General features: G+C 43.1%; 1 protein-coding gene across 1 annotated transcript in view; it reads left to right on the top strand.

The window, feature by feature from the left end:
• LOC126412189 (AP-3 complex subunit beta-2) overlaps positions 1 to 20,122 on the top strand; it is a 255,075-nt gene that overhangs the window by 183,339 nt on the left and 51,614 nt on the right. The window contains exon 17 of the mRNA XM_050081668.1: positions 14,524 to 14,767. Coding sequence (XP_049937625.1) covers positions 14,524 to 14,767 — 244 coding nt within the window. The remainder of the gene's footprint in view (positions 1 to 14,523; positions 14,768 to 20,122) is intronic.

Raw genomic sequence — 20,122 nt, 5'->3', positions numbered from 1 at the left:
AAATTGCTACACCATGAAGATGACGTGCTACAGAGGCGAAATTTAACTGACAGGAAGAAGATGCTGTGATATGCAAATGATTAGCATTCACACAAGGTTGGCGCCGGTGGCGACACCTCCAACGTGTTGACATGAGAAAAGTTTCCAACCGATTTCTCATACACAAGCAGCAATTGACCGGCGTAGCCTGGTGAAACGTTGTTGTGATGCCTCGTGTAAGGAGGAGAAATGCGTACAATCACGTTTCCGACTTTCATAAAGGTCGGATTGTAGCCTATAGCAATTGTGGTTTATCGTATCGCAACATTGCTGCTGGCGTTGGTCGAGATCCAATGACTGTTAGCAGAATATGGAATCGGTGGGTTCAGGAGGGTAATACGGAACGCCGTGCTGGATCCCAATGGCCTCGTATCACTAGCAGTCAAGTTGACAGGCATCTTATCCACATGGCTGTAACGGATCGTGCAGCCATGTCTCGATCCTTGAGTCAACAGATGGGGACATTTGCAAGACTACAACCATCTTCACGAACAGTTTGACGACGTTTGCAGCAGCGTGGACTATCAGCTGGGAGATCGTGGCTGCGGTTACCCTTGACGCTGCATCACAGACAGGAGTGCCTCCGATGGTGTACTCAACGATGAACCTGGGTGCACGAATGGCAAAACGTCATTTTTTTGGATGAATCCAGGTCCTGTTTACAGCTTCATGATGGTCGCATCCGTGTTTGGCGTCATAATGGTGAACACACATTGGAAGCGTGTATACATCACCGCCATACTGGCGTATCACCCGGCATGATGGTGTGGGGTGCCATTGGTTACACGTCTGGATCACCTCTTGGTCGCATTGACAGCACTTTGAACAGTGGACATTACATTTCAGATATGTTACGACCCGTGGCTGTACCCTTCATTCGATCCCTGCGAAACCCTACATTTCAGCAGATTTCAGATATGTTACGACCCGTGGCTGTACCCTTCATTCGATCCCTGCGAAACCCTACATTTCAGCAGGATAATGCACGACCGCATGTTGCAGGTCCTGTATGGGCCTTTCTGCATACAGAAAATGTTCGACTGCTGCCCTGGCCAGCACATTCAGCTCTCTCACCAATTGAAAATATCTGGTCAATGGTGTCCGAGCAACTGGCTCGTCACAATACGCCAGTCACTACTCTTGATGAACTGTGGTATTGTGTTGAAGCTGCATGGGTAGCTGTACGTGTACACACCATCCAAGCTCTGTTTGACTCAATGCCAAGGCGTATCAAGGCCGTTATTATGGCCAGAGGTGGTTGTTTTGGGTACTGATTTCTCAGGATCTATGCACCCAAATTGTGTGAAAATGTAATCACATGTCAGTTCTAGTATAATATATCTGTCCAATGAATACTCGTTTATTATCTGCAATTCTTCTTGGTGTAGCAATTTTAATGGCCAGTAGTGTACATAGAAATTTATATGAAATAAAAGTGAATAAATTCCTACAAAGACAGGAAAAAAACTGTTTCTATTGAGACTATAAATTACATGTTTTATCATTACATCAATATATTTCATTAATTTGCATACATCATTTTACGTACTTAAAGGATAATCATACTATCATTTTCAGGTGAACAGAGGGATTAGTTTTATTTGATGAAAGGCCGAGATTCAATTAATTAACTTTTGTTCAAGTAAACCTTTACATTCTGTATAGTCGTAATTACAATTCCATTGACCAACACCAATTAAAACATTAGTATGCTTAATGCTGACTGAAAAATTTTCATGTCATATTTCTATTATGGATACAATTTGTTTTTTAGTTTGAAAACATAAAAATAGCCGTCTTTCGATGACTAGAAATATCGAATCTTTAATCGTTACTTACTCCACAATTACAATAGCAATTTTACTGCTACCATGTGCCTGAAGTTTGTATAATGTACAAATTGTGATGGAACGTCAGCTTTTAACCCAATATGTTTCCTCCATTCTGCATATTGGTGAGGCCCAACGTAAACAATGTCAAAACAATAGCTTCAATTAATGCAGATTATTAATTTTCTGTAAAAGAAAATCTTCAGTGTATTCAAATCCAGATAACCAGTAAAGACAAAATCAAAACAGCATACTGATATTACACATATGTCCTCTTCGGGAGAGTGGGGATGAGACTGGTAAAAGGATATAGGGTCCCTAAGGATTGTGATATTACAATACCCTCCAAAGAGGTTTGACTGTCGCAGAGAGACAAAGCTCTTCTAAATCTCTGGCTAAAATGAAGGGAATACACTCATGACTAGTGTAACAGACAAACAATTTGACAATTAGTGTGTGTGAATATATAAACACAGATGATGTGACTTACCGAACGAAAGTGCTGGCAGGTCGATAAACACAAACAAACACAAACATACACATGAAATTCAAGCTTTCGCAACAAACTGTTGCTCATCAGGAAAGAGGGAAGGAGAGGGAAAGACGAAAGGATGTGGGTTTTAAGGGAGAGGGTAAGGAGTCATTCCAATCCCGGGAGTGGAAAGACTTATCTTAGGGGGAAAGAAGGGGTATACACTAGCGCGCGCACACACACACATATCCATCCGCACATACACAGACACAAGCAGACATTTGTAAAGGCAACACAACCACCTAACCTTTGTGCACATCGTTGTCTACCAACCCAAGTCCAACATAGCCCAGCTGTAACCAACATCTTTTCGCCTTTTTCACACCAGATCTCCAGTTACTCTCCAGTTCACCTTTATCTCTCCCCATATATTTTTATTTTTATTTTCAATTCAGCCTCATGTTACACTTTCCACCTTCTAATACCATGTCACCCTCACAACACCCCCACAACGACCCCATTAAGTTTTATTTACATTCCCTCCGCAAACATGCCTTCGCCCTAGCCAGATTACGCTCCCATATTCTATTTTCTCAGGCTTGTCTAACATTTGGCATTACCCCCAAAGGCCTCACACTTAAAGTTCCCATCTCTGGCTGCAACCCTTCTTTCCATCAGTCCCTATACCAGTTCCAAACTGAACAATCCATTGCCCTCACCCACCTAATCCTTCACCTACACATCAACTCAGCCAATGAACACACCCGTCAACTCCTATCTTTAATAAAAGTCCTCAGTATTTCCTCTCCCACATCCACACCGGCTGTTCAGAGCATCCTCCTACAGGCCAACTGCAAATTAGAACAGCATGCCACCCTCCACCTCAAAAAACTATCCAATCTCCTGGTTTCCCACCTCCGGAAAGGCAACTCACTCACCCTTCACAACCTTTCCAGCAAACCTCAACCTCCTCTCATTGCACACAAACCCAGTCTCTCCCATCTACTCAATCTCCCACTTCCAGCTCCACTCCCTCCAAAACCTCAAAATTCCAATCAACACAATCTGGAACCACAACACCCTAATTCAGTAGTTAACGTTTCCTCCAAACCTCTCTCCCAATCCGAAACCTCTGTCCTATCCAAAGGCCTCACCTTCAGCCCCACTCCCAGATTCAACCAAACAGCCCTCGTCAAAGATTTACTGTCCTACACTCGTACTATCTGCTGGAATTATCACTTTGCCACGAAGAAAAATGATCCTAATCCTACTCCTAATGATCCAACTCCCCAAGACACCATCCAAATTGAACCCTGCCTGGAACAGTTCCGTCCTCCGTCGCAGCGGGACGCACCTCCTCTTCCTCAAAATCACCCTGTCCAAACCTTCCAGGAATTTCTGACTTCCAGGCTTGCATCTCAATCCTTCTTAAAAAAACCTTAATCCTACTCCCAACATCACCACTGCTGAAGCCCAGGCTATCCGTAATCTGAAGGCTGATCGATCCATCGTCATTCTTCCGGCGGACAAGGGTTCCACGACCGTGGTACTTGATCGTTGGGAGTATGTGGCTGAGGGAATGCGTCAGCTTTCAGACAACACTACATACAAAATTTGCCAGGGTAACCCAATTCCCGATGTCCAGGCAGAGCTTCAAGGAATCCTCAGAACCTTAGGTCCCCTGCTAAACCTTTCACCTGACTCCATCAACCTCCTGACCCCACCGACACCCCGCACCCCTACCTTCTACCTTCTTCCTAAAATCCACAAACCCAATCATCCCGGCCGCCCCATTGTAGCTGGTTACCAAGCCCCCACAGAACATATCTCTGCCTACGTAGATCAACACCTTCAACCCATTACATGCAGTCTCCCATCCTTCATCAAAGACACCAACCACTTTCTCAAACGCCTGGAATCCTTACCCAATCTGTTACCCCCGGAAACCATCCTTGTAACCATTGATGCCACTTCCTTATACACATATATTCCGCACGTCCAGGGCCTCGCTGCAATGGAGCATTTCCTTTCACGCCGATCACCTGCCACCCTACCTAAAACCTCTTTCCTCATCACCTTAGACAGCTTCATCCTGACCCACAACTTCTTCACTTTTGAAGGCCAGACATACCAACAATTAAAGGGAACAGCCATGGGTACCAGGATGGCCCCCTCGTACGCCAACCTATTCATGGGTCGCTTAGAGGAAGCCTTCTTGGTTACCCAGGCCTGCCAACCCAAAGTTTGGTACAGATTTATTGATGACATCTTCATGATCTGGACTCACAGTGAAGAAGCACTCCAGAATTTCCTCTCCAACCTCAATTCCTTTGGTTCCATCAGATTCACCTGGTCCTACTCCAAATCCCATGCCACTTTCCTTGACGTTGACCTCCATCTGTCCAATGGCCAGCTTCACACGTCCGTCCACATCAAACCCACCAACAAGCAACAGTACCTCCATTATGACAGCTGCTACCCATTCCACATCAAACGGTCCCTTCCCTACAGCCTAGGTCTTTGTGGCAAACGAATCTGCTCCAGTCCGGAATCCCTGAACCATTACACCAACAACCTGACAACAGCTTTCGCATCCCGCAACTACCCTCCCGACCTGGTACAGAAGCAAATAACCAGAGCCACTTCCTCATCCCCTCAAACCCAGAAACCCCCACAGAAGAACCACAAAAGTGCCCCACTTGTGACAGGATACTTTCCTGGACTGGACCAGACTCTGAATGTGGCTCTCCAGCAGGGATACGACTTCCTCAAATCCTGCCCTGAAATGAGATCCATCCTTCATGAAATCCTCCCCACTCCACCAAGAGTGTCTTTCCGCCATCCACCTAACCTTCGTAACCTGTTGGTTCATCCCTATGAAATCCCCAAAGCACCTTCCCTACCCTCTGGCTCCTATCCTTGTAACCGCCCCCGGTGTAAAACCTGTCCCATGCACCCTCCTACCACCACCTACTCCAGTCCTGTAACCCGGAAGGTGTACACGATCAAAGGCAGAGCCACATGTGAAAGCACCCACGTGATTTACCAACTGACCTGCCTACACTGTGATGCATTCTATGTGGGAATGACCAGCAACAAACTGTCCATTCGCATGAATGGACACAGGCAGACAATGTTTGTTGGTAATGAGGATCACCCTGTGGCTAAACATGCCTTGGTGCACGGCCAGCACATCTTGGCACAGTGTTACACCGTCCGGGTTATCTGGATACTTCCCACCAACACCAACCTATCCGAACTCCGGAGATGGGAACTTGCTCTTCAATATATCCTCTCTTCCCACTACCCACCAGGCCTCAATCTCCACTAATTTCAAGTTGCCGCCACTCATACCTCACCTGTCATTCATCATCATCTTTGCCTCTGCACTTCCGCCTCGACTGACATCTCTGCCCAAACTAAATATATATGTCTGCTTGTGTCTGTATATGTGTGGATGGATGTGTGTGTGTGTGTGTGTGTGTGTGTGTGTGTGTGTGTGCGCGAGTGTATACCCGTCCTTTTTTCCCCCTAAGGTAAGTCTTTCCACTCCCGGGATTGGAATGACTCCTTACCCTCTCCCTTAAAACCCTCATCCTTTCGTCTTTCCCTCTCTTTTACTCTTTCCTGATGAGGCAACAGTTTTTTGCGAAAGCTTGAATTTTGTGTGTATGTTTGTGTGTCTATCGACATGCCAGCGCTTTCGTTTGGTAAGTCACATCATCTTTGTTTTTAGATATATTTTTCCCACGTGGAATGTTTCCCTCTATTATATTAATATCATTAATTTTAACCCAACAATTACGTTTCTTATTGTCACTGTTGCATTTCGAAATCTTTCCTGTCGTCTTAATTTCTTTTTGTGTTTTTGCCAGTAGTTTCACTTTGTATTCACCTTCTCCTTTTTACCGTAATCTGCTATACAGTTTTATCCCGCCTATATATACTCAATAATACGTAACCCACTTCCAAACCATAACCAAAATTAATTTTTTTTTTTTTTTTTTTTTTTTTTTTTTTTTTTTTTTTTTTTTTGCCGCTTTCAACACTACCGCTGCTATAAAATCCACCGTTTCTAGTTCACAAACAGTTCCTTTCACCTTTTAAACAACCATTTTGGCTATTTCTAATAACTTTCGCTTTATTTCCATTTCCGTTTTTCCCACATCACTGATAATTTTTAGCCGCTTCCCACAGGTTTTAACGTCATTATTTCATCTTCAGACAATTGCTGGCCTCATTTTCATAATCTGCCACCACAAAACCACTCCTTTTAATACATTACACGCAGTTTTTTCGAAATTTTCCCGAATTTCTCCGTCCTTTAACATGTTTTGGCGGCAACACAACCACCTAACCTTTGTGCACATCGTTGTCTACCAACCCAAGTCCAACATAGCCTAGCTGTAACCAACATCTTTTCGCCTTTTTCACACCAGATCTCCAGTTACTCTCCAGTTCACCTTTATCTCTCCCCATATATTTTTATTTTCATTTTCAGGTCAGCCTCATGTTACACTTTCCACCTTCTAAAACAATATAACCCTCACAACACCCCCACAATGACCCCATTAAGTTTTATTTACATTCCCTCCGCAAACATGCCTTCGCCCTAGCCAGATTACGCTCCCATATTCTATTTTCTCAGGCTTGTCTAACATTTGGCATTACCCCCAAAGGCCTCACACTGAAAGTTCCCATCTCTGGCTGTAACCCTTCTTTCCATCAGTCCCTATACCAGTTCCAAACTGAACAGTCCATTGCCTTCACCCACCTAATCCTTCACCTGCACATCAACTCAGCCAATGAACACACCCGTCAACTCCTATCTTTAATAAAAGTCCTCAGTCTTTCCTCTCCCACATCCACACCGGCTGTTCAGAGCATCCTCCTACAGGCCAACTGCCAATTAGAACAGCATGCCACCCTCCACCTCAAAAAACTATCCAATCTCCTGGTTTCCCACCTCCGGAAAGGCAACTCACTCTCCCTTCACAACCTTTCCAGCAAACCTCAACCTCCTCTCATTGCACACAAACCCAGTCTCTCCCATCTACTCAACTTCCACTTCCAGCTCCACTCCCTCCAAAACCTCAAAATTCCAATCAACACTCTCTGGAACCACAACACCCTAATTCAGTAGTTAACGTTTCCTCCAAACCTCTCTCCCAATCCGAAACCTCTGTCCTATCCAAAGGCCTCACCTTCAGCCCCACTCCCAGATTCAACCAAACAGCCCTCGTCAAAGATTTACTGTCCTACACTCGTACTATCTGCTGGAATTATCACTTTGCCACGAAGAAAAATGATCCTAATCCTACTCAAAATGATCCAACTCCCCAGGACACTATCCAAATTGAACCCTGCCTGGAACAGTTCCGTCCTCCGTCGCAGCGGAACGCACCTCCTCTTCCTCAAAATCACCCTGTCCAAACCTTCCAGGAATTTCTGACTTCCAGCCTTGCATCTCAATCCTTCTAAAAAAAAACTTAATCCTACTCCCAACATCACCACAGCTGAAGCCCAGGCCATCCGTAATCTGAAGGCTGACCGATCCATCGTCATTCTTCCGGCGGACAAGGGTTCCATGACCGTGGCACTTGATCGTTGGGAGTATGTGGCTGAGGGAATGCGTCAGCTTTCAGACAACACCACATACAAAGTTTGCCAAGGTAATCCCATTCCCGATGTCCAGGCGGAGCTTCAAGGAATCCTCAGAACCTTAGGCCCCCTGCAAAACCTTTCACCTGACTCCATCAACCTCCTGACCCCACCGACACCCCGCACCCCTACCTACTACCTACTTCCTAAAATTCACAAACCCAGTCATCCTGGCCGCCCCATTGTAGCTGGTTACCAAGCCCCCACAGAATGTATCTCTGCCTACGTAGATCAACATCTTCAACCCATTACATGCAGTATCCCATCCTTCATCAAAGACACCAACCACTTTCTCGAACGTCTGGAATCCTTACCCAATCTGTTACCCCCGGAAACCATCCTTGTAACCATTGATGCCACTTCCTTATACACAAATATTCCGCACGTCCAGGGCCTCGCTGCAATGGAGCATTTCCTTTCACGCCGATCACCTGCCATCCTACCTAAAACCTCTTTCCACATTACCTTAGACAGCTTCATCCTGACCCACAACTTCTTCACTTTTGAAGGCCAGACATACCAACAATTAAAGAGAACAGCCATGGGTACCAGGATGGCCCCCTCGTACGCCAACCTATTCATGGGTCGCCTAGAGGAAGCCTTCTTGATTACCCAGGCCTGCCAACCCAAAGTTTGGTACAGATTTATTGATGACATCTTCATGATCTGGATTCACAGTGAAGAAGAACTCCAGAATTTCCTCTCCAACCTCAACTCCTTTGGTTCCATCAGATTCACCTGGTCCTACTCCAAATCCCACGCCACTTCCCTTGACATTGACCTCCATCTGTCCAATGGCCAGCTTCACACGTCCGTCCACATCAAACCCACCAACAAGCAACAGTACCTCCATTATGACAGCTGCTACCCATTCCACATCAAACGGTCCCTTCCCTACAGCCTAGGTCTTCGTGGCAAACGAATCTGCTCCAGTCCGGAATCCCTGAACCATTACACCAACAACCTGACAACAGGTTTCGCATCCTGTAACTACCCTCCCGACCTGGTACAGAAGCAAATAACCAGAGCCACTTCCTCATCCCCTCAAACCCAGAACCTCCCACAGAAGAACCACAAAAGTGCCCCACTTGTGACAGGATACTTTCCGGGACTGGACCAGACTCTGAATGTGGCTCTCCAGCAGGGATACGACTTCCTCAAATCCTGCCCTGAAATGAGATCCATCCTTCATGAAATCCTCCCCACTCCACCAAGAGTGTCTTTCCGCCGTCCACCTAACCTTCGTAACCTGTTGGTTCATCCCTATGAAATCCCCAAAGCACCTTCCCTACCCTCTGGCTCCTATCCTTGTAACCGCCCCCGGTGTAAAACCTGTCCCATGCACCCTCCTACCACCACCTACTCCAGTCCTGTAACCCAGAAGGTGTACACGATCAAAGGCAGAGCCACATGTGAAAGCACCCACGTGATTTACCAACTGACCTGCCTACACTGTGATGCATTCTATGTGGGAATGACCAGCAATAAACTGTCCATTCGCATGAATGGACACAGGTAGACAGTGTTTGTTGGTAATGAGGATCACCCTGTGGCTACAGTATTTACTCGAATCTAAGCCGCACTCGAATCCAAGCCGCACCTGAAAAATGAGACTCGAAATAAAAGAAAAAAAAATTCCCGAATCTAAGCCGCACCTGAAATTTGAGACTCGAAATTCAAGGGGAGAGAAAAGTTTTTGGCTGCACCTCCAAATCAAAACAAAGTTGGTCCATTGTAATATGAGACACAATTTAGGTCGAATGAATGACGATACAGCTACAGTAGTTTGGTTCGAGTCGTAAGCTTAGCAGTTAAGCTTTACCAGGTAGCCATTGCTATGCGTCAGGCGCTCCGTCCGTATTTATACGGGTACCCTTCCTTTTTCACATGCTTCGTCTGGTTTGAATCGATTGCTTATTTTCCTTTGATCTGATAAGTGCCGTCTTCTTTGTTATAGGTGTTTACGTCACTCTAAGCTGAAAATGCATTACTATACTGTGTCATGCATTGTTTGTCGCATCCTGATAGTGTGTGTTTACGGCCTGTCGCCGCTCGCGGGATGGCTTGCTTTTGTGCGCGCTACCGCCGCTTACAATTTTTTTTAAAAAAAGAGAGAGGAATCGTCTCATTAGCAAAACAATGGCAAGAGACTGCTATTTGTTGTTACTTACACTGCTGCTTTCTTTGATAATGATCAACAAGAACCAAATAATAGACTGCGTATGATAGAACATGTTCTGAACGAGAGTTAGGCGAAAATTTTTCACGTTTGAAAATCTTTGCGGCCGCTTCTTTAGTACATCAAATTCTGCATAGAAATTAGAGTCATCGTAGATTTAAAAATCTAGTCAGTTGCTGTGCTTCATTTCTGACTGTATTACTATTATGCATAAGAATAATACGAACATAAACATGACACGATACTTATATTCTTCCGCGTTTGTTGTTGTCTCACTCTAGTTTCGTAGTTTATTAGGCAGACAGGATTTAAATGAGATAGCAGCAAACACGCAAGAATACATGGCAAAATGTTTATATTCGTATTATTCTTATGGTGAAGACAATACTGCATGTGATTCACATTTCATCAGGTTCCTATTAGCAACCATCTCTTCTCACTGGTAGGAAAAAATTCAGAACGTAGAGTTGGCCATATTGACAAACATCACAAACAATGTTGCCAGTCGGATTTTCGTAGTACATTGAAATTCTGCTACATTCTAAGATGAACAATACGGAATTTGTATTTACTTCATTGGATAATGTATGAAAATGTAGTGGTCGAAACTCGGGGCGGAGAAAAAAAAAGCTCGTCTTCTACCTTTTCTTTTAAATTTATTTACTGACGCAGAGGTTTTGGCGCCAGTATTTATCTTTGTGCCTACAAAGCATGCCTGTGTAGCGCTACATATATTTGACGGCAGAAGTTAGTTGTGGTGGGACCTACCAACATTTTTCAGAACTTCCGCTTGCTTTGCACCCGATTCTAAGCCGCAGGCGGTTTTTTGGATTACAAAAACCGGAAAAAAAGTGCGGCTTAGATACGAATAAATACGGTAAACATGCCTTGGTGCATGGCCAGCACATCTTGGCACAGTGTTACACCGTCCGGGTTATCTGGATACTTCCCACCAACACCAACCTATCCGAACACACACACACATATCCATCCGCACACACACAGACACAAGCAGACATATGGCCTTTACATATGTCTGCTTGTATCTGTGTATGTGCGGATGGATGTGTGTGTGTGTGTGTGTGTGTGTGTGTGTGTGTGTGTGTGTGTGTGTATACCTGTCCCTTTTTCCCACCCAAGATAAGTCTTTCCGCTCTCGGGATTGGAATGACTCCTTACCCTCTCCCTTAAAACCCACATCCTTTTGTCTTTCACTCTCCTTCCCTCTTTCCTGATGAAGCAACCGTGGGTTGCGAAAGCTTGAAATGTGTGTGTGTGTGTGTGTGTGTGTGTGTGTGTGTGTGTGTGTATCAACCTACCAATGCTTTCGTTTGGTAAGTTACAGAATCTTATTTTTATATATATAGAGGGAAACATTCCATGTGGGAAAAAATATCTAAAAACAAAGATGATGTGACTTACCAAACGAAAGTTCTGGCAGGTCGATAGACACACAAACATACACACAAAATTCAAGCTTTCGCAACCAACAGTTTCTTCATCAGGAAAGAGGGAAGGAGAGGGAAAGACGAAAGGATGTGGGTTTTAAGGGAGAGGGTAAGGAGTCATTCCAATTCCGGGAGCGGAAAGATTTACCTTAGGGGGAAAAAAGGACAGGTATACACTCGCGCGCACACACACCCATATCCAACCGCACACACACAGACACAAGCAGACATTTGTAAAGGCAAAGAGTTTCGGCAGAGATGTCAGTTGAGGTAGAAGTACAGAGACAAAGATGTTGTTGAAAGACAGGTGAGGTATGAGCGGTGGCAACTTGAAATTAGCGGAGGTTGAGGCCTGGCGGATAACGAGAAGAGAGGATATACTGAAGGGCAAGTTCCCATCTCCGGAGTTCTGATGGTAAGTCTTTCCGCTTTTAAGGTAAATGACGATGATACTGCTAAATCCCTTCTCTTATTGTGGGTTCCACCATAAACTTATCAGTTGTTGTGCAAGCTGCCCCGCCCTCCCCCACATTGTATTGTAATTGCAGCTCATCTTGAGTTTTACCAATGTCGCAAGCAACCGAGTCAATCTTATCAAGCTTGGGCGGCTGACCTCCATGGGCTAAGTCATTTGTGCAAGTTCCAAATGCCTGCCTCCTAAGAATGCTATCATCTGTGCAGCACTTGATAAAGAGTTTCAGTTTACTTTACAGTTTGATGTCTGTTCAGTAGATGAGGTTTCACACTGAGCGCTGTCCTACAAATGAAAATGGTGGGAGCCACATGAGCCACTTAGATTGCTGGGAGGACATTACCATGGTGAACAGTAAACTCAAACACATGAAGGATTCATTAGTCATTGGTGACGTCATAGCAGTACTCAACAAACTGTGTGTGCATCACTCCCTTGGAAACAGTGGACTCATGCCGTCCCAGGTTACAACAGCCTTACCCAGGGTGTTTTCAGAAGCATGCTAGGAACAACTTTCCATACCAGTGGGCAGGTTGCATTAAATTTAAAAGACAGGGTCACTTCACATCTGTTTACCTGGTAGCCATTGCTGTCTCATGATTATGAGATCAAATGGACGTTAATGTTATATGTTCTGCACCATCCACTTGGGAAGATTCTTCCTATAAACTGCTCATTTTGCTGTGGGTGGATGGGAAGACAGTCAGCTTTCAACTTGGTATGGGTGCCACTGCCAGTCTCTTCAATTTTCAAACATATTTATAATGGAGGGCACCCATACTCACTCCCACAATTTGATGTTTGGCAAATTATAACAAGCAACACATTCTGTTGGAAGGGCAGTTTACCACAAAAGTCATTTACAAAAATGTAACCAGGGACATAAATTTCTTGGTCGTAAAAAGTGCTGATACTTAGAATCTTTTTGGCCTGTATGTATTGATACCTTTTGGATTTTCCATCAGTGATTCAGTAAACATGATCTCAGAGAATGTTATCAACAACTGGACATGCAATGCACCGAATTCTACACTTGTTTGTATCTAGACCAATGTGTCTCTCCTGGTTTCAGTCTAAACTCTGCTGTCAACCCATACTTATCACGCAGCCATCAAGATTTGTATGTTGTTATGTTATTGACTTTGTATTACCTCTGGGCATGTTTCATATTATTATACACTGTGCCATCACATGTTGTAATCTACCAGTTAACAGACGGAAAAACTAGTGTTTGTGTTGTGTGCCACAACAGTATGCTTATTTTATGGGCTAGTGTTCATGAGTTCTTTTGTAGTGTATTTTCTGTTCTATGTGTATATTTTGTTCAATAATGAGTTTAGCTTTTTACCTAGGTTATATGTCGCACTGTCAGTACCATTTACTATTGGATGGATCTGGATATGGTCTTTGTGTATGTCTGGTTGTGCTCACAAAGTGGACAAACGTGGATTCATGACAGTGAATGATTTGAAAACATTTGGATGTAGATTCATTAAGTGCCATATGTGGTAAACATTTAATTTTGTGGCAGTGCTATACATGACAAAGCTACAGCATTAGCCTTTTAGCTCCACACACAGTGTCATTGTTTAACTGTCCATTGTGCTTTGTTTTCATAAATAGCTGTGTGAAGTTCTTATATAGAGTAAAAACCTCACACTTCACTAGTCCCTATCCTCCACCTACCTATCCCTTTCCCTGCTCCTGTTTCAGTCCTGCTAATGCCTTTTATCACTCCAGTGGACCTGCACAGTCCTTTCCTGTTCTCTATAGAGCCCCCCCCCCCCCCCCCTTTTCTGCACCCCTCATCACGGCATCATGATGCTGCACTTAGCAGCCCACTATCTTGTCCTCATGAACTCCCTGAAAACTCCCATAGGCAGCACTAACATGTTTTCCTCCACCCCAACATTGCTATGCCTCCATGCTCTAAGCCTTTTCTGTACCCCACTCAAGCAAATATCACTGCTCATCTCAAGTAAAGTCACAGATGGGCCTTTAGTGCCCAGAGGTGACAATGGCTTTATCTGTGTGTGAGTTTACAAGTTCAGATATATGTATGTGTCATTTAATCTACACGTGGTGAAGGACGTAGTCCGATGCTAATAATATCTAGCAGTCTTTTGTTATTGTGCCTACTCTATGTGGTCAATAGCAATCAATCCGTCTCATATTTTTGTTGTTCTGTCCTGGATTTTTCATTGTTCTCAGCTACATAACCAAAATCAAAAGCATAGCTAAACTTTTGTACAGTGTCCTTAAAAGCAGCACATTTCAGAAAGTTCAGCTAAATTTTCAGTCTTTTTTTATGTTCCTGTTGACCATTCATGGCTTCAGCTATACAGTGAGTGATTACCTGTATTCTTTGCATATTTTTGTTTCATTATGTAATGGTTTTATAGATTCTTTGGTGACCCTTACAGATACAGGTAGATGCAACACAGCTACCATCTGGTGCATCTATTCATCCATTTGCACCAGTACCACCTCTCCAACCTGGAGGTATGGCAACAAGCATTCTGGGAGTTGACTTTGCTGATTCAACACAGCCTCTGTCATTTGGTTTGGTCCTGAATGGAAGAACATGTCGGGTACAGCTGAGGCCCCCTGTTGGAGAGCTCATTCGAGCTGTCAGCATGCCAGAACAACTGTTCATTGTTGAGCACGGTGAGCTACATCATCACTTCTGATCAGTTTGCAGAATGAAAAAATGTTCTGAGTAGTCAACAGAATCTCTGATAGCAACAGGAGAGACCTCATCTTAAAACTGCTTGAATGACATTGTTTTATTGGTTTTATATGTGTGTCTACTTAATTTAGTCAACATAGAACTGGCACCTACATTTTTAATACTCTTGATATTTTATTGCTGAGGAAAAATAGTTAAAATATAGTGAAAATCTTTCCTTCCTACCTTTTTACAATACTGCTTATTTTCCTTTACTTCTGTTTATTCCATCGGTTTTTTGGGCCCATACAAAACACTTCATTATCCAAAATTATTAAGAAAATCCTGTTACGCAGTATATTTCCTTACTGAAGGGAAATAGTATTACCCTGTTGTTAGTGGTTGTGTAGCCGGCGATAAGTTAATGTACAAAATAAACTTATGTGCATATAATGTCTATTTTAGAACTCTGAACCAAAGAAAATCATGGTGCTTATGCGAAATTTGTGATTTCTGCAAATCATTTTTTTCATTTGCATGGATATTGTCGTCTGTTGTCAATGTCAATGGGACTCCCTTCCTGATCACCATCACACACGTCCTTGTGGCCATGGTCAAGTTGCTGACACCATTTCATGACAGCTCCATGTACTGCCAGAATTTCATGGTGAATCTGTGCGCAGTTTAGACGTTGTGCTCACTATAATAGCACTGCCCTGCTCGCTTCAACCTTTGATTATGTTTCTAGTTGCCACCCAATCTCACTTGCACACTGTGCTGTACCTGTTAACCATACCACAGCAGAACTGCGTCTGCAGGAAGCTCTCTTCTGATAATATGCCACTCTTATTGTTCAATGGTCCTAGCATGGGACAAGGTGTGGACCTTACTTCTTGAAGTCCCCTCATACTGCTAGTGTTGAGGTATTGGTGGCATACTGACAGTGAAAAGGGTACTGGTATATTTACTCCTAAGATTTTACATTGGACTAATGAAATGCTCACATAGTTGATAAAAAGTTGTTTTGGGAGGATGGGTCAAAGGGAAGCACATTTTTATTCATTGAACTTTTGTACAAGTGTGTGCCTTAGAAGGGGTGGCACATCAACAGTGTGACATGTTTAAGGTTAACAGGAGACTACTTTCTGAGAAGTTTTCTATTTAGAATTCTGTACCCTTATTGTACCTATTACAGGTGGCTGTAGTCTTCCCATAAAATTCTGGGTGCATATGACCTTAGATGTTTTGCGCCCTAAAACTAAAAACCTAAAAAAAGTCCATAAAATTCGTGGCTTTGTATGTATAGTAGTTTTGCATCAGATGATTGTATTGTACTGTCCTCTACAGAAGTGGCTGATGCATAAGACACTGGACAAGCAAACTTGTATTTATACAGGTGAAACATATTTTTATGCATACATCCTTAAAATGACAGATAATAAACTTGACACACATTATTTCTTCTCTAATGTTGTGAAAATGTTGTGTAGTGCTGTGTGACATGACAAGGAGGGGGAGGGGGGCCTGAATGCAAACATTGATGAGGAAACAAGGAGTGTAGCAAAGTGTGGAATGAAATCAAGGATGTTGTAAATGAGGTGGCAAAGGCAGTTACCAAGAAGCAGATCAGGGGCAAGATGATTTTGTTTTGGGGACAAATGCATTAAGGCATTAGCCAAGAGAAGAGAAGATAAGCGAAGGAGAGCTGTCTGCAAGGCACAGATTTTGTTCAAGACCAAGCAGAGTTTGAAGAAGTGTGGAGAACTACCCAAACAATCCTGAAGAGAACTAAGAGAATGTATGTCAAAGGAATGATAAAGGAGGCTCAAAACATAAAATTAACTTCTTTAAGAAGGGATATCAGAGTCATGAAGAGTTCATTAAGGACAATAATGGGACCATACTCACTGTCATGCTGGACAAAAAATGCACTTGAGACATTCACTTTGGCACTAAGTAATTTCTAGCAAGCCAAGGTTCGTCTCTGGAGGAGCCCGAGTGGATACAACATACACAAAATATTAGATCCATTTATTGTAGTTTGAACTGTCTGAAATATTGACTTTGAAACAGTCCATGTCTACAGGATTTTTATTACTGTTGCTGAGTTCTGTCACTTGATACAATTCAGAATAATAATCTATTCTCTCAATGTACATATGACTGTTAACCTTGATGAACAGTTTTGGGACTGAATACAATTCACGCTCCCGGATCTGAGGCAGACGACTCTATCTGCAGACTGGGCTGAGGGGCACTGCACTTTGACGTAAGTACTCTTCCAGCAGTGGCGGTGTATGGAAGCTCTTGGGGAAGTGTCTACCCCAACATCTTTCATTTGTTGCTGCATCAGGCAGTGACTGCCTTCATTTGTGGTTCCGTCATAAGGTACCAACTTTGACATGAGACTTCCTTCTTTGGACAACACCCTGCTTCCCCCAAATCTCCACACTATTGTTGTGTAGTGCTATGTCACATTATGATGGCAAGGGAGGGGTGGGAGTGGCGTGAATGTGAACATTGACAAGACGGCGGAACATAGATGAGATGACAGGGAGTGCAACAATGGCCAATGGCAGCTCCCTGTCCACACTCCAGTATCCCCATTAGAATAACCGTAAACACCAATCAAAAAACTGACCACAGGGAGCATGCGCACATCTGGTTATGCAGATGATGTAGCATTGACTGCAAACGGAACTACAGGGGTGCCGTGATGTCTGCCTAGGGCAGTGATTCCACGGACTTCAGCTCAGACTGCAGGACCATCAGCAGCATCAGCAATGATGACAGCACTAGCATGACATCAATCTCCATTGGCCGACTCTGGATGGTGTCAATTGGCCCTGCCAAGGACACTGATGTTGGACAAGTTGCCTTGTTCGAACAACATCCCAATGAACTTGTTGCAACAAAGACAAAACTTACTGCCAAAGGGAATGAGGACGAACAACATATGCATCAGAATTTTCTGTATGCAGCAACAGAACATTTGACCGCACACATAATGTATGACAATGCAAAAAGTAGCGATATGCCACCCAGTGAGGAATTCTGTCAAATTAATGCGGCATACAAATTGCGAAATTACCTGCAGAGCTGGGTCAGAAGCAGTTGCTCCAGCAAACGATTAAAATCAAGAGGAAAAATTTGAAGAATTTCAAAATTTTGAGTATCAATTTAATAAAATAATTCCTCAAACAAATCGAAATCTTTGTAGGTACTGACTTGTAACTGATACAAAAATTCAGTATTAGAATGTTGTACAATGGGCCTGTACAACAACTTGTGTTGATAATTAGACAATAGCAGAGCCCCGTGTTGCAAATTTTGAGCTGTCTGTGATGAGACAGCCTTGGTAGTACTGAACGAAGCAATTAAAGACCATTGATCTGTAATCACATAGAAAGTCCGACAGTACAAGTATTGCTGGAACATGGTAACACTATATATAATGGCAAGTGCATCTTTTTCAAGTTGACTATAATTGAACTTTGCTTTTTGAGAGTTTTTGAGTCAAAACAAATAGGTATATCTGATGAACCAATTCTATGGTAGAGCACAGATCCAATCCTGTAAGATGATGCATCTACAACTAACACAATAGGCTCAGCTGGGTCAAAATTAATCTAATAATAACAACTTGACAATGTATCCTTTTATGTCCTGAGCAGCAATTTGCGCAGTGTATGCAATCAACTTTGCAAAATATGTGAGCTTGTACATAACGGCCCATGGCTCCTTGATGTTACAGGGTGAGGGCAGATCTTTAATCGCAGACAAATGTGAATAAGCAGGATGCATACCCTATGCGTTTATAACACATCCTAAATATTCAAGTTTTTCATAGAATAAGATGCACTTTTCCTTGTCGCACTTTAAGCCAGCCACAGCAAGAACTTCTAAAATAGCCAAAATTAAATTCTTAAAGTTTACAACCTGCATCCAGACAGTTTGCACATGGATGGACTTTGGCTGTTAATTGTCCTAGAAAATGTGGAAAAAAATCAGGAGCTAAAGCACTATCAAATGGCAGTCTTTTCAACTTGAATAAATTTGGGTGTGCGTTGATCACAAAATATTGCTTGGGCTGCTCGTCCAGCAGTAACAGTAAGTAGCCCTCTTGTAAATCAGTCTTGGAAAAGAATCTGTCCTGTCCCAATCTGACCACTAATTCCTCCAGTCTAGGGAGAGGAAATGAATCTCTAGTACACAGACGTAAATCTCCTGATGACTTTTTGCAAATGATGATGAGTGATTCGCACTGACTTACAGAAACAGGTTGTATCACCACATTGCCTTTCCATTGTTGCGGTTGTGAAGCAGCAGGCTTACAGATTGTATGAAGGACAGATCAAACACAATAAAATCATTTTTGCACATTGTCTTTAACAGTAATTTGCGCCTTGAAATCTTTAGCCTTTCTTAATCCAGATTCAAAACTTTCACTGTACCTGTTGCACAAATCAGAAACATTAGTATGAATCACTGAAATGTAGATTTGTAACACATTGTCTGCTTTGCACAGGTTTAACAAATCAAACAAGTCTAAAATTTGCACTGTTTTTAGGGCATAGTATATGAAATGAAACACATTTCGTAATATCGTGACAAAACTTCACAAGCCAAGTATTGTTATTTCATGATTGTTATATACAGACAAAATAGAAGTAGGCTTCTGTGGCCGTGTGCTAACGATCGTTTCATAGGTGTCTTCATTGATGAGGGAAACATACACACTTCTGTCAAACTGAAAATTGTCTTTTGAGCCACTATTAATTGGACAGAAAGTTTATTCTTCTTCTGTAGATGACGGCAGAAAGGTTTCACTACATGGAAATGCGGTCTTCAGTGGCACCGGCAGTAATGGTAGTGCTGACTTCTGATGCAACTTTCACTTCCTGAAAGTTACGCTGTAGCCCCACTCGTGAAAGGTGCCCATTCTGGCCGCCTTATAAACAGATTATCCAGGTATGACCTCGCTCCCCCTCCCTGAAACACTGCGCATCACGACAATGATGAGCTTTTCTGTTGTGATCTGAAAAACACTGGGGCAGCAGTACTTCCTCTCCTTATTCTGAAGTACACCTCATGTACACTGTGACTAAATTGTTTTACTTTTACATTTACTGTTAGTCTGAGCCCTGTTTTTGTTCACTTTAACATTAACCTTAGACTGAGTGCCTAGTGCACTATGGACAAGAGAAATAAGCAGAGCCTCAAAATTGATTTCAGTTGTGTCCACAATAAATTGAGACTCTAAAATCCACAAAACTGTTTCAGATCCAGATCTGGCAGTTTTAGAATAGCAGTGCAAATTCGTGCGTCCGACAAAATTTTTGTAATTGCATCAC

The sequence above is a fragment of the Schistocerca serialis genome, chromosome 7, assembly GCF_023864345.2.
Source record: "Schistocerca serialis cubense isolate TAMUIC-IGC-003099 chromosome 7, iqSchSeri2.2, whole genome shotgun sequence".
NCBI lineage: Eukaryota > Metazoa > Arthropoda > Insecta > Orthoptera > Acrididae > Schistocerca > Schistocerca serialis.
Note: the sequence above shows the minus strand (reverse complement) of the source record. Positions and strands in the feature narration are given on the sequence as shown.